Source organism: Lasiosphaeria miniovina (assembly GCF_030549165.1).
Source record: "Lasiosphaeria miniovina strain SMH2392-1A chromosome Unknown B0T26scaffold_6, whole genome shotgun sequence".
Classification (NCBI taxonomy): Eukaryota; Fungi; Ascomycota; class Sordariomycetes; order Sordariales; family Lasiosphaeriaceae; genus Lasiosphaeria; species Lasiosphaeria miniovina.
In genome coordinates, this window is record NW_026848225.1 from 3,785,719 (window position 1) to 3,800,814 (window position 15,096).

A 15,096-nucleotide genomic window follows, 5' to 3' on the forward strand; every position below is an offset into this window, starting at 1 on the left:
TACGACGGATCACTTCTCGGGAACAGCGGGTGACGGAGGGACGTGTCTGGGAACAGCCTCAACGGGGCTTGTTTTGGCCCTCTATTGGCTGGCCTTAACTGGGGGTTGGACGAGGGGTAGGAAAAAGGAGTCCACCACGGACACCCACACACACCACCACCACCACCACTAGGCCCCCATTCCGGGCCTGATATCAATACAACCATCAACATCCAGCATCACAAGCCCCAGGTCTAGAGCATTTGCCTCTCATCATGGACAATCATGCTTGGCTTTGGCTCGTGGATCGAGCAATTGACCCGACAGCTATCGGATATGCGGAGGCTGCAGGCCTTGCGTAGGCGGAGTCGGATGCTTTGTCTGACTTCTATTGTCTCTTGCGTCTCTACGGCATATATGTATAGCAATTAATGATGCGACAATTGCAGAGAGCATTGACAGTTAGCAGCCGCCTGCGACAGCAGACACGCTAGCCATCTAGCCTCTTGTCGTACGACAGCGTTCTTGTAGAACTTGGCAGATGTTCCGAGTGGTCAAGCAAGACCGTGTCTCTGGTATGTCCGAGAGATCCTCACTCAAAACGTTGACTGTCTAATTGTTGAGTCTTTCTTTTTTTCCCTTTTGGCGCCATGGCGGCAATGTTGAGCGGCTGGCTGTGGTCAAAGTTGAGACAGGTTGCGAGACACAAGGCTTTGAGAATCCGCGGAAATGGTACATGGGCCGATTGGTGTTGGCAGACCGCTGAGTCCTGACACAGCGTCGGGACCGTTGTTTGGAGTGCTCGCTGGCTTCTCCGAACCGAACGTCAGAGCGCTGGGTGGTTTGGGATTTGTGGACTGAACTTCGTGTTTGCCGTGTTGACCTTGGGCGTTTCCGTTCCCGAAAGGGCAACCCATCGAGGGACAGTGATAAGCAACTATGGCCGCATCGCCAGAGGCCTGCCCCGCCAACACGTCACAGACCGCGATCAGACCGAGAGCAACCTGAGCCGAGTTCGTTTCCCCAACAAGACCGAACGTGGCTGGCTGGCTGGCTGGCTGGCTGGCGGGCAGGCAGACAAAATCCGGAAAATCAGGCACCAGGAGCATCAATTGAGCGAGCCTTGGGGAAAGCCTTGTGAATGATGTGAGTTTCGATGCAATTGGGATGTGAGATGTGATATCGGCGGCAGCGAGCCTTGCCAAAGCCTGCAGCGCGTACCCACGAGTCGCCAGACCCTGGACCTGACTTGGGAGCCACCAAGGCAGAAGGACCTCCTAAAGCTTCGGCGCACCAACGATTTACCAACAATCGAACCAACTGAGGTGGACTTGGGAGTGGGGCCTGGAGGTGAGTCCGCCTCAGGTCGCCGCGCCAGCCTTGACGCAACTGCCTTCCGTTCAGGACTGTACCTTAGCTGGAGCTGCAATGTTTTGGAGTGTATGTACAGACGAAGTGCAGTGCATGTATGTACATACGCACACACACATATACAGCGCTGTATGTTGGGGTTGGTGTCGCGTCTCTAGTGCAAGAGGCTTGCAGTCAAGTGGACCCGTGTTCCCCACCGTCGGAGCACTGGACTGGCAATGGAATCGCACACCCCTGATGCCGAAGACACGGCGCCTTGTGTCTAGCGCCTGGTGTCTGTCTGCCTTAAGCGTGTCCATAATCTCTAGAATCAGACTGATATGTTTGAGGGCCGAGGACTGGGGCGCTGACTGGGCCGGACGTTATGGTACCTGAGCTAGAATAGCTCGCGCTCATCGATCGCTCCCCCCGACATCGATACCTCGTCTCCCGCAGCATCCTCCACTATTTGCCCATGCCTGTCTTATCGATTTAACGTGCAGAAGACGCGGGCAGCTGTGAAACACATCATGACCCACCCTCCACCGCATCGCCAGCAGGAAACCTATCTGGCGCGCCGGCTCCACCGTTGCATCCGCGATAATCGACTTCCCCGGTTTGTGGTAAATTTGGACTCTGCCTCCACTGGCCGTTCCCCTCCCTCCTCCACCATGGAGGGAGATGGAGGGGCAGAGGGGCAGAGGGGCACATTGTCGGGGCAAGGAGGGGTAGGTATCTGTAGGCGGCAAACAGCTCCAGACAGCCCTCTGATCAACCCCGCGTTGCAGTGACCTCGTTATCGCTATCGGGCTGCTCCACTGCGGGCCGCTGGGCTTGGAGGTTGAGATTGATCCTCGACCAGTCGCTGTCGTCCAATGTCGACAAGGCGCGGCGCGGCGAGACCGGGGTGGGTTGGCAAGCAAAGAAAGAGTTCAGTGCCGCCAGTGCAGGTATAAAACCGTCGATAATTCCTATTGCGGACTGGTATTGATGATGTGTACAACACGATGTTTCCCAGGGGCCGAAGCCCATGCACGGGAGGAGTAGGCAAGCCAAGAGGGTGAGGTGGAAGCTTGCAGGGGGGGAGGATATTTGGGGGAGAAGGACAGGGCAGGAGGTTGAGACAGAGAGAGAGAGAGAGCACGGGGACCTGAAGCAAGGGCTGTTTGCCGTTCCTGCCGTTGGCAGTAAAGCACTTTCCGCGTCGTGTCACGGTCTGGTGCCTTTGCGCGAGCGCGGGGTGCCCCTTCCCAAACTAGGGAGTACGTCCCTACGGTAGGTACGAAACTTCCCTGACCTACCCCGCCATTAAGTACGCTCTGGCTGTACCGTACAGTATTCCGTATGCATGTACTGTACAGTACGTAGGGCAGTGGAGGAGTGTCAGCCCAGCAGCCGGCAGCCCGCCAAAACAGCCAAGCGACGACGGCTGTGTCAGACTGCCAGGCTTCTGCCAGGTGACTCGGGTGGTGTGACAGCGACGAATGACGACGCGTATCATTCCATGGCAGCCAGCCTAGACTCACCGACGGGAGCTTCGTCACTTCAACCGCCAGCCAACAACACCCGACCTGTGCAGACAGGGACTCGCGCAACAGCACAGCGAACAACACACCTCACCTGAACTCTAAACCTAGGCCGATCATTCCTGATATCGCTCGTCTTGTATCGTTTTGCCCGCTGCGCTGCGCTGCGAACTACATCCTTGGCCCTTATTGACTTAACGTGGAACCAATATACCGCCCGCCTGCCGGCAACACTAGCACCGGCAGAAACAACACACAACACGGTGGCGGAAGCAGAAGCTCGTCGCCCGCTGCCTCGCGACCGTCGGAAGCCAAGGGTTGATTGACTCAGCCCCCCCCCCCCCCCCCCCCTCTTGCGCCCTTTCTTGTCATTTGCCATGCTGTGCGTCTTCCTCCGCGGCTTGACCGAGAATCTGCCCAGGAGCTCACCTTGCGTCGGCAGGTTGGCCATTACCTGATCCTACGCACCGTCAAACCGGACACGGAGTCCCCAAGCTCCCTTCAGCGCCCGCCCAGCCACCAACTCTCCTCGACGGTCGCCTCGGCGACCACCCCGCTAGACGATTTTGTCCTTGCTGCTTGACGAGATCCTCTTTAGCCGCACCAGGAGAAAAGAGAGGGGTGGGGGGAGGGAGTCGTCAAGAGGCCCTACCTTCTGCGAGCTCCTGTCGGCAGAATCCTCCAAGGCCCGCGATTGGCAACCCACGAAAAAAAGTCTGTCAGTCTCGTCTCTCGAGGTGGCAAGAAAGAAACGAAGCTGGGCATGTGTGACTGGCACAGTGTGCAGCGATAGACGATATCTAACTTAACTGCGCCGAACTCCTTTCATCCCACTCCCGCACTGTCTCTTCCCTTCTTCTTACGTTCTTAGTCTGGGAGGGGGACAAGAGGCGGACAGAGAAGCAAGCTCTCAGTTTCATCCGACCGGGGGTAGAGAGTTTTGATTGCCAGATCATCAAGTGCAAGTCACCATATTTGGCAGTGACAGTGACAGCAGTCTCGTCATCCATGGCATCACTACCACAGCCAGGCGCCCACCCGTTGCTCCATCGCTGGCCCGCTGATTATGACATGACTGGCGAGGGAGCAGACCTAGACACGGATGCTGCTGCTCAGCTTGCTAGCGAAGCTAGCTGCTACAGTCTATCGTGTTCTGGAAGCAATGCCGAAGCGTCGAGGCACACGACTCCTGATGCTGACCCCGGTGTGTTGCCCTCGTTCGAGACACACTCGCCTGCCTCTGCCCAACAGTTTCCACATACAGAAGAGTCTGAGCGTTGGCTGCACGGACAAAACGATGCAGAAATTAATGCTTGGCAGGAGCTGACTATCGATGCGATTATGGGGGAGAGCCATTTGATGATAACGTCGACAGCGTCAGAGTCTGGTAGCGTTGACGTGGACATCGCTATCCCGGGATGTGGTCCTTTCCTGCAGCTCTCAGACATGCCAAACGAGGTGCTTCTCCAGATACTTGGTCATCTAGATGTTTCTGATCTGCTGTCGACCTCCAGGGTGGGTTCCGATCCTAGTTCATGCCTCCTTCGACCATTGTCTAGTCACATTTTTGGTCAGAATTTGATCCAGAGAGCAAGCGCCTCCAATCCCATCCGCAGCTCCCAAGGAATATCGGACGACAGCAGAAGCTCGAGTCTGACACGAAGGGACAGCGGGCTTCTGTCTTTTGCAATCCGTTCCTTCCTCCCCCTCTTTATTCTCGTCTGGGCTGGCTAGGTTCCGCGTTGACACGAACCGTCACAGACATCTCACCATCTGCGCCAGCTATCGCTAGCACCAATACTGCACCGGATCCGACTGCAGCGCACGCGCGCCATACTCCCGCCCATGCTCACATCTCCATCGCGGCCGTCGTTGGCGGACCTGATTAGCCGGTCCATCTTCCTCACCCACACGACAGTCGTGTCGCGGAAGCTCGCCCGCAGCCTCGTGTCGATCCGGCTCCAGCGACGCCTAGCCGCACGGCCGTCGGCCGAGGCACTCGTCACGCGCTGTGTGCTGCCGCCCGAGTGCGTCCCAGGCGGCGCGGGCATCACGGTAGCGCCCGCACTGGTGGCGAAGAAGCGGGCGATCGAGCGCGAGCGCGTCAAGGACGGCCTGCGGCGCTGGGTGGGCTCCGTGTGGCGTGGCGAGGTCCGCTCCCGGGAAGAAGGCATCCGTATGTGGGAGGAGCGGGTCGGCGTCGGGAGGGTGTGGCGTCTGCGGAGGTTTTGGGAGCGAGTCGGATCATAGAGATTGAGACGATGGGCAGGAATGATGGGTAGGGACGATAGATACCATACCGGGGGCGGATTTAATTTTGCATTCCGGCTCTTTCGTCTGGCGCGACTGGTTTCTGTCTAGATAGCCGGTCCATCTTGTGATGGCTCTGCAACAAACACTAACAGTCATCTCCCCAAGGTGATGTTTTCTGTCTGTTCGGCGTATATCCTGCACGCCCGCCGCCCTGTTCTACTAGACACGGTACAGAATGCAGTTTGCAGCGACGGTTCAAGTTAGTTGGCGAAAGATTTGACCTCTCTTTCCCACATAGGCCCACGGAGGGTATCTACATCTGTGTTGATGTACTCTACTGTACAAATATTATTTACATGTCGTTGCTCTTTGACTGTTGTTTCTCCCTCATGGTAAGGAGCCGGCCTTTTTTGAGTCCGGTAAATCACTTCCCTCGGGAAGTCCTGTGTTCGAATCCCGTCCTAGACGTGGAAGCGGAAGCCCACCCAGTCATCCTCGTCGTCATCGTCATCGTCATCGTCGTCCTCGCCGTTTTCTTGCTCCGCGCCGCCCCCTGCGAGGTTCTCCTTGTCAAGCGTGACGGCGGAGCTGCCTTTGGTGCCAGTGGCGGCGTCGTCGTCGGCAGCTGCTGCATCGCCACCACCACCCTGATGCAGACGCAGCCGGAGCGCTTCCCGGCGCTCGCGCAGCTTCCGCGCCCGCGCCTCGAGCTCCTCCATGACCTCGAACTCGCTCTCCATCGCCCGCGCCGCCTCCTCGCGCTCGTCCTCGACCTGCGCCTCGGCCTGCGTCCGCCGCCGCGCCCGCTCTTCCTCTTCAGACTTGGCCGCAACCTCGGCCGCCGTCATCACCGGCGCAGAGATCACCGCGTCGCTGTGGCTGTCGGTTAGCACGCGTAGCGCGGCTGCCTTGCTCTCGGCGGCTGCTACTGCTACTGCTGCCCCGTGCACTAGGTCTGCCTCGAACGCGGCCCACTCGTCCTCGTCTACCATTGTTGTTGTTGCTGCTGCTGCTGTGCTTACTATTGCTAGATGTTGCGCAGTTGAGGATGGTGCTGTGTCGGCGATAAACCTGGCGTGCGGCACGCGATGAGGCGTCGCTGCTGTTCCGGCCGTCTCGTCCTGCGGTATCAGCGGCGACCGGCCCACGGCCTTGGGCGTTGTCTGCCCCGCCGACGCACTGCTGATGCTGCTGTTGGCGCTGTGCTGGCCGAAGCTGCCATTGTGATTGTTGCTAATGCCGCCCTCGCGCAGCGCCACCGGCGTCGCCGGCCGCGACGGGATCTGAATTTCCACTCCAAGCGTCGGCGTCATCGACTGCCGCCGCCCTCCGAGAGGCGGTGTCACCGGCTTCCCGCTGCCGCTGCTGTCTCGCCGCGTCAGCATCCCCTCCGGCGACAGCACCATGTCTGGCTTGCTGCGCTTCTTGCGCACGCCGTCTTCGGCCTCCGCCCCGTCTGCTGCAGCTGTGTCGTCGCCCATTTCTTCGTCGTCGTCGTCGTCGTCGTCGAGCTTCCGCTTGTTGGACGGCGCCGCTGGAGCGTCTGCTGCTGCTGCTAATGGTTCGTCAGCATCGTGTTGCCGCTGCCGCTGCTTCTGCTGCTGCTTTTGATGTCCATTTGCTAATAATGATGTCTTACTGTTGCGTGTGGCTGCTGCCGCGTGCGCCAGGGTCTGGAGCCGTTGTTGGTGACCGACCCCGCGGATGTGGGTGTCCCAGAGCGACTCGGCCTTGACGTGCTCGTGGCACAGGGTGCACAGCAGCTTGCCGGAATCCGAGTAGGCCGCGTGGGGATGTTCTATGCGGCGCGCGGCGCGCTGCTGCCGCAGGAGCGCGCGAACGTCGGCCATTGTTCTTCTGTTGTGTGTGGTGAGTCTTGGGATTTTGTATTCTTTTTCCTCTCGTCGCGGTCTGGAGAGGAGTCGGTGAGGATAGCGTTCGTGGTACTCGTAGGTGGGGGAAGAGAGGGGACGGGAGAGAGAATGGCGGTAAACGAGTTTGACGTACGAATTGGGCCCAGTACGCCCCCAGATACGATTGGAAGGTTTGGCTAATAGTTGAGCTTTTAATTGCACTTGCAGTGAGAAAATAGTGGTGAAGTGCCTGTCATCTGCGTGTTGTGAAGACTTGGGCGCTGCTGGTTGCGCAGGGGCAAGCTCAGTGCTGTGGCGGTGGAGCTGAGGCTGCGCTGGAGAGACGAGCCACACTTGGAGGCCCCAAGCCACACAACCTCAGCCACAGATACTTTATTTTAGCCACAGTTAGCATTAATTCTTCGTAAACTGCCGGTTTACTTTCTTCAAGGCAACCCTTATAAACCGAGTCAGTCAGGGAAGTCAACTTATTAGCTAGAGAACTAATTCCGGTTTGTCGAGCTCGCTGCGCCACAAAGGTGACAATAGTCAATAAATCAAGTCAAGATCTCAAGTTTGATTACCTTAGGATTGGGTAAACCATCGAATTGCCTAATTCCCTGAGACTTTGGCTCGGTGAGTAGATAAAACATTGACATTGAATTCGAATGTATTTGAAGACAAGCAAGGTCAATTATCCCCAGATAGAGCATTAACGGCGAGGAGGAATTAATTAATCACAAAACGGCAACCACCACTGCATTGGGTTCAGGAATTCCCCTGTAAGCCGTAACTAGCCAGTTCGAAGCGAATGTGGCCTTTTCTCCAGTATTCCTATCTACCTACGTAATTAGACCATGTTTCATCTTTCCCAAATTGACACCCATCTCAAAGAATGCGGCAGACCAAGATATAAATGAAGCCGGTCCCGAATATTATACAGCCCAAGGATCTGCCAAAAAATAAAAAATAAAAATAAAAAGGACAGTAAACATAATTACAGGTTTCAAGAGTTAAAAAACACACAGATGACTCCGGGAAAGGGTGATTGTGAGAAATCTAAAAACAATTACCTCTAAATTAGCTCCGAATCGACCCAGCCCATACGAAGGAGCCCATCCAGTTCCCTCTGAGTCTCACGGCGACTCCACGACCGCAGGTCCGTCGCTCAGAATAGCTTGAGGAGCTTCTTGTCGGTGTAGAGCATGCGCGACCAGAGAATAATCAAGGAGCCGGCGATGCACATGATACCCGCAAACAGCTTGAGGGACAGCCAGCCGTTGGCGGCGGTCTGCAGGATGGCGCCGCCGATGGGGGCCATACTCAGAGCGGGGATGGAGATAACGAGGAACACGATGCCCATGCGGTAGCCGATCTCGGGGATAGGGGACACGGAGATGGGCAGCGCGCCGACCAGCGACACGAACGCGCCTGACGCGAACCCGAACGCGATGGCGTACCCGATCGTGATCCCGCCCGTCTGCGCTGGGATCCAGATGGCCAGGCTCGAGATCCCCGACACCAGGCACGCGATGATGAACATGTTCCACCGCCCGATCCAGTCTGCGCCGTAGCCCGCGCCCAGACGGCCGAAGAGACTGGTGAAGAGGAAAACTGTTAGCGTTCCGTAGCATTTTTGTTTTCTCTTGAAAAAAGACGAGAAATGTTTTTTGGGGGGGATTCTAGCTTACCTTGCAGCGTTCAGGATGGCGACCAGGTACTGCGACATCTCCTCGGTCATGTGCGCCTCATTGTAGCCCTGCGAGGGCAGGTAGTCGATGGGGATGTACATGCCAAAGGTTAGGAAGACGATGCCGATGAGCAGGACGGCAAAGCCAGACTCGGCGAAGGGCGCGGCGAGGCGGCCGGCGGGCAGCTTCTTGGGCACGGGTTTGGTTCGCGAGCGCACCGTCAGGCAGGCGACGACCTGGAGGCCGAGGACGAGGAAGGCGGCCGTCCGCAGCGCCCAGGGGTACCCGTTGTGCTTGATCATGCGGCTGATCATGATGGGGAACACGACTCCGCCGACCGACGAGCCCGTGGCCATGATGCCCATTGCCGCTCCGCGCTTCTTGTTGAACCATGTCGATATGCAGGCCAGCGCTTCATTCGATTTCGCACATGACTCAGTCAGCTTTCGGGGTGGACACAAGAGGCCGGTGAGGATGAGAGAATGGGGTTTGGGAATATTGGACCTACCAGGCGAGTATAGACAGGCGACGCCGATGGCGCTGCACACGCCCTGGGACAGGACAAACTGGTAGTAGGTCGTCGCCAGCGACGCCATCATCAGGCCAAAGACGTGGAGGATGGTCCCGGCAATGATGAGCGGCCTCGGCCCATATCTGTCGAACAGGATGCCGACGATTGGGCCCAAGCCGAACAGGAAAAACAGCTGGAGCGACGGGATCCACGCAATCGTGCTGCTGGAGTATTCTTTCAGAGGACCGAGCTCGTAGTACTCCTGGAAGCTACCCATGCCTGGTGGGGGAGGGGAGCAATGCCGTCAGCAAGCGGCGTCCATTTTCTCTCTATTACTCACTGTTGGATGCCACACCTCATTCCAGCCCCCCATGTCATCACCGCCTAGGCAGTCACCAGGGGGGGCAGGCAGGCGGGCGGGGAGACAGGGTATATCGAGAAGTGGATGTGAAAAAAGCGGGAAAAAGAAGAACGCACTGTTGAGCCAACCAGGGCTGCAGAAGGAGCAGCACCAGGCGCCGAGAACGACTAGCCATGCAGCGGCACCACCATCAGGGGGGCCTGCGTCCTGCAATGCCGTGGCGGCAGCACCAGTCTTGTCATCGGAACCCGGTTCCTTGGCGTCTTCGGGGTCTCGCTCAGTCTCACTACCAGGGGCCGACTCTGGCTTATCACTGGCAGCTTCAGAGTCGCGGTCACTCCGGGCATCGCGCTGCATGCCCACTAGAGCGCCCTTCTCAAGATCGCTACTCGCGGCGGCGGCCATTGTTGTGGAGAGCTCTCGTTGCGACGGGGTGGGGAATTTTTGATAAATATTTAGAAAGAAGAAAAAAAGCAGATTTGGCTTTTTTATTGCAAAACGGTAAGCGACCCTTGTCTTTTTTTTTCTTTTTTTCTGCTGTCTCTGACGGATTCAGGTAACGGCGAAAACGCGACCCAACAGGAATAAGACCGCGGGTTTGAGAGGCAGCAGCAACGATAACAACAGTACCGTCATGCCTCTGGGAGAAGCAGGCTACTTGCCCTGCAGCGGCAGATATTTATCAGAACGCGAAAAGAAACTTTGAGGAAATCGGAGCGCGACAGTGCAATATGGCAGCCCGCTCGGAGTCGGTGGGGCAAACTGTCAAGATATCGGAGGAGACGGGGCAATGTCGATCCGCCCCGCCTCCGACTGTGGGGCGCGCTGGGGCCGGGCCGCAGCGCCCAGGGCTTGGCTTGCGCTTTAGCCAAGGGAGCTTGTTTCCCCGACTCTGACAAGCAGCAACCAAAGCAGCCAAGGGCAGGGGTGGCTGATTAGGCAGGTAGTAGTACGGATGCCGACCTTTTAAACTACTTCGCCAAGGCCCCGCTAAGTTAAAAACTCCGTTTAGTTTTCCGGTTTTAGCTAGCCCCGCCCCTGAGGCGTCATGGTATAATTTCGAAAAGGCAACGCCCAGAATCGGGCCTAGTCTACTTTGAAGTTTTCGAGAAAAGACCTTAATTTATGCGAGCTGTAGACTGATGTTGTTCATTTCCTTGGAATGCAAATCTCTAGGTGTAATGAGGTCATGGGTCCTTGATTGCATTGCGTGGCTGCGCGTGGTGCAATCTGCACCGTGTCCAGCAGTCCCCCGTCCGAGAAGTCTAGTAGTGTCTCAGGAAGGGACACCACCCCGTGCAACGACAACCTGTATAATGTTAACACCAAATTCTGTTTTGGGGTTGCCGGAGTCTCAGTGACTACATCTATTTGCTTTTGTGGACTCTTATGAACAGTCGAATTAGGTACCTTGGTATATAAGCATCGCAAGATGGGCTTGCACTAGTTTCTCTACTTCAAAATTTTAACACTTGCAATTTTAAAAAGTAACAATGACAATGGGGCCAAAGGGTTATTGGTCAATTGCAGCTATCAATACTTACCTAGGCTCTAGATTTTGATTGGGGAATTTCAGGTTTAACCTCCTGTACAAAGTTGACGCAAGAGCGGCTTGTGCTGGGTTACTCAGAACCAGTGCAGTGTTGAATGTAGACGGCTCTAGACAAGGTTTAGTCGCCTTGACCATATGTCTATAGGCTTAGTAACATGGAGGCCGGATCCGCCCGCCGTCGGCCGATATCCTTATCATATTCACAATCAAGGTGCATTTCAATGACAGCGCCCTAGTTTTCCTTTTCCCCGACCACTCAAACCAGAGGGGAAGGTTGCATTTGTGTTATAGCTGCAGTTGCCATGTCAATGTACGTGTCAGGTTAGCTATTGGTTTGTTTGTTTGTTTGTTTGTCTTGAAGAAGAGCTAAAGTCCGATAAATTGTGGCTGTTGGCTGCCAATCCGGCGCCAAGATGTTTCAGCTCATGGGTGCCTTGCTTTCTTATCCTAGCATACTGCATAGCGAACAGGCCGATTCAGTTCGAGATGATTTGAAATCGATACGCAAAATTTCGAGTTGAAAAGTCGGCTGGTTAGGTATTGCTTGTCGTCTCTGCCGGAAACATCTAGCCTGACGGGTAGGTAGGGTAGGAGCCAACCTAGAATTAGAGCAGCTGTTGATCGCCAGTTCTCATAAGCTGCTTTTCTGAGACTCCTTCCCATCATGTACGTTCATGTCCAGAGACGATTTATTCTCTATTCTTCTCTAGAACTACGCTGTGTAACCGACACGTTGATAGTCCGTGGTCTAATAAGCACAAGACCTCGGCGGCGTCTGAACGGACCATTTGGGGCAAATTTCTTGTTTGAGCCGTTGCTGCTGACAATTCTTCACGCAATAATCAAAGTTTCCATTACTATTCCTATCGTCAGCTTAAGAGCTATAACGGTGGCTACATAGCTAACTGGTTTCGATTGCTCATGCCATTTGCCTCCCTTACCACAACCTCATTGGCACGGTACGGTTCTTTCAAGTCTGATACCGGCTGCATGCCACCCTGGCCGCTAAGACATTGATAACCTACCGTTTACCAAACCCCTTTCGCTGCGACTGTACTAACGGGCATAGCCGTTACGGTCTTAAAGGGTGGGGGTGGCCAACTGCTGCAGCCGCCTCAGACTTGCCGGGATCATGCGGAAGAGCCCCTTCGTTGCAGAGGGTGGTGGGCGATTGCAGAAGGCCGCCGGATCTCAGACGATCCTCATCGGTGTTTGACAAGATGCTCGGGCAGTTGGTGGTTGCCAACGCATCCGACTCTGCATGCCGAAATCCTGCATGACTAGCCTAGCAACGTCATAGTAGAGAGACGCAGCCTATACGGGTGTGGTAGTAGACGGAGAATACGGTGGCTGTACGGTAGTCAGGAATGTCGCCAAGCAAAGGAATTGAACTGCAGTAGGAAAAATTTCGTGTATTTGGTGCACGAGGTTGATAGGTACTACTGCAATCCGCGGACTTTTTCCCAAAACGTCAACCGAATTGTCATCCACAGGACATTAACGACCACGCGATCCATGTACGTGCATCTGTGCGCAGCTGTGTTACATGTGTAGATAAGAAACCATGCACCTTTGTGCACGTTGCACGCGCCCCATTCGGTCCGGCCATGCTCCGCCCGCCTCCGACTGTATCGTGGATATTAAGCAACAGCGTAGTGCCGAATGATAGAGAGCCTTCGGGTCAGCAACTTAGCGCTCCGATCGCGTGGATGATCTCGGCCGACCGAGGTGAGCTGATCTGCTTGCTGCTGGACAATGGACAGGGCGTGGCGAAGTTGAAACTTGAAAATCAAGGCACATGCCCTGTCCTCGGACTCTTCTCAGTAGGATCGATTGCCGTTGACGTCCGCATTGTCCTAGGAAATATCAAGCTCGAAGAAGTGGAGAAGCGTATAGGTGAGGCCCCTCCTCTCGGACTCATATCGGTAGGTGAGTGGGCATACCTATCACCCTCGCTCTTAACTGAGACAGGGACCGGGTCGGCCGGACGCTGACGAAGCTTGGCATATTTGGGTACGTATCCGGATGTGGGCATCTGGGAAGGAAGGTGGGTATAATATCTTGGACTTGCAAGTCCGAATATGATATACGCATAATTATGTGTTTAGGCGAGGTTGGCCGGTTGGAACCGGGAGGGCAGCCCGGTTCTGCTTGTAGTAATAATAAGCTTGGCGACGCCCTTTGTCGGCTGCTTCCTTGCTAGACCCTCCACTCTCCACTGTGAGGGGTAATAAGCTTACTTTGCATGGATGCGTGCATCGGCCAGAAGCAACTGACAGTTCGACATGAGGACCAAGCCGGGAGAGGAATGCCGCTGGGAAGGAAACTAATCGCCGAAAAAGAAGGCTGCCGCATGCCACCCAAGGCCGGTGGCGCAATCAAGTTTAGAAATACGGAATACCTACGGATAGAAAGTGTTTCTCAATGGGCGCGTACCTAAGGTAGGTAACTCCAACCTAGGTACCTTTACACCGGGATCACGCCACTAGCCCCTGTGAGAAGTGCCCGCTGCATATTCTGTCCTCCGTTGCATCCTCAGTGGCCTAATTGGTATCTCCCGCCGGGCGTTCCCCCAGCATGCGGCGCATCAGCGGCCGCCTTGGGCTGTCCAGGGGCCTACGGGTGGAGCCGATTGCCAAGAGTCAGTCAAGACGGGAGGCTGTGGGGGACTGCGGGAACGAGCGCGATCAGGCATGGCACGATAAGGTAGTGACCAAGAGGACTTGGCAACAGCTTAACTACCGATTAGTTTGCAGTTGGTTTGTGGCTTGCAGCAAAAGAAGAATAACAATACCAATGTTGCCTATGGACTCGAGACGAATGTCTGTAAAAAGGTTGCTGTGTCCCTGAGCGACGAGAAATAGTGCTCCATACTGTACTACCCTCCACTGCAGCAAGGCGACCTCTGAGCATAAACCTGGATCTCTACTGGGTTGGGTAACCGTGATGCCTTTTTTGGCGTTACTAAGTATTGGATGATGCTATTAGAGTTGACCTGAAAAGGGAACTCCGACCCGCACATTCGCTCATCGTTGCAAGAAGAATACCACCCCAGGACTCAGGTAGCGTTCTAGATGCAAGACCACGGAGCTACGGCTGATTAGGCACTTCGTATCCGAATTGCTTCACATGCCATCCGTAAGGGTTCTCAGCTTCATCTGGTGGAACCACCAGAGGATGACGAGACGACGTTAACGCCCCGTCCCCTCCCTTGATTTTCGGCGACAAGCTCTATGCATCGTCGAGTGCGAGCACCTCGGCAGCAATTTAGAGCTTCTTCCAGAATCTTACAACTCAAGCCCAGAATGGCATCATTTCGCATCATTATAGGTACCAAGGGGTTGAAGCCGCCTGTACGCTAAAGCTTGATCCTATAGCAACTGCGCGTCCCCGCTGGGATAACGGCCAAGCCCGTGAACCACCTCAAGCGCCACCTAAACCCCACGTTCTAAAACGGTATAACCCGCAACGGCCCCTCTTCCCAGTTAGCGTTGGCTGCTAGTGAGGGAGAATTATGAGCTAAAATTTCAGGTCGGGAAGTATCCAAGAACGGCCTTTCCTTAGTTCCAACCAGAGCGAACGAGCAGCAGAATAAATACAGGATAGATCTTATAAGATGGGGGGCAAAAGCAACCACACTGTTCCAGCAGTGCAGACCCAAGAATCCGGATTCGAGTGTTGGATTTGCCGGGTAAAAACAAATTCCGCGTCTACCCCGCTGTCCCACTGTGCGACAAAGGCCCTGGGGGGGACGTCCCCTAGAATTTGAACCGTTCGACGCTGCAACCGCTAAGCCCTAGCGTACGACATGCCATATTCTAGTGCGGGACCACTGAATTTGGGAATTCTAAGCAACACACCACATCGTTTCGCGGCATGCTCATCTTTCTCTTTTTACTGCGCGTATAGGCCACTGTGTAACTTTGACTGCGTTAACTTGTCAACCCCGAGTTTCCGACTCCGGCCAAATCTTGACGTGAGGGTGCTGGATTTGTGTCCAGCAAAGCACTTTGGGTATCA

The 15,096-nt window shown here is 55.4% G+C and overlaps 4 protein-coding genes across 4 annotated transcripts; 1 reads left to right on the plus strand and 3 right to left on the minus strand.

The window, feature by feature from the left end:
• Positions 1 to 435: 435 nt before the first annotated feature.
• B0T26DRAFT_432634 (uncharacterized protein) lies at positions 436 to 1,247 on the minus strand. Its single transcript, XM_060434979.1, has one exon. The coding sequence runs from the start codon at positions 1,086 to 1,088 to the stop codon at positions 660 to 662; it is 429 nt and encodes a 142-aa protein (XP_060293409.1). The 5' UTR covers positions 1,089 to 1,247; the 3' UTR covers positions 436 to 659.
• Positions 1,248 to 4,283: 3,036 nt separating this feature from the next.
• Positions 4,284 to 5,027, plus strand: B0T26DRAFT_624728 (uncharacterized protein; the record flags this gene model as incomplete). The annotated part of the gene is made up of 2 exons (XM_060436148.1): positions 4,284 to 4,370; positions 4,617 to 5,027. Coding segments are annotated over 2 exons (498 nt in total), but the record flags the coding sequence as incomplete, so codon positions are not given.
• Positions 5,028 to 5,569: 542 nt separating this feature from the next.
• On the minus strand, positions 5,570 to 6,958 carry B0T26DRAFT_743298 (uncharacterized protein; the record flags this gene model as incomplete). The annotated part of the gene is made up of 1 exon (XM_060444233.1): positions 5,570 to 6,958. The coding sequence occupies one exon, from the start codon at positions 6,956 to 6,958 to the stop codon at positions 5,570 to 5,572; it is 1,389 nt and encodes a 462-aa protein (XP_060293411.1).
• Positions 6,959 to 8,129: 1,171 nt separating this feature from the next.
• B0T26DRAFT_787338 (major facilitator superfamily domain-containing protein) lies at positions 8,130 to 10,145 on the minus strand (the record flags this gene model as incomplete). Its single annotated transcript, XM_060446789.1, has 4 exons — positions 9,641 to 10,145; positions 9,161 to 9,442; positions 8,653 to 9,064; positions 8,130 to 8,559 (listed from the first exon to the last, which is right to left on the minus strand). Exons 1-4 carry the CDS (start codon positions 9,927 to 9,929, stop codon positions 8,130 to 8,132), a joined length of 1,413 nt encoding a protein of 470 aa, XP_060293412.1. The 5' UTR covers positions 9,930 to 10,145.
• Positions 10,146 to 15,096: the final 4,951 nt, after the last annotated feature.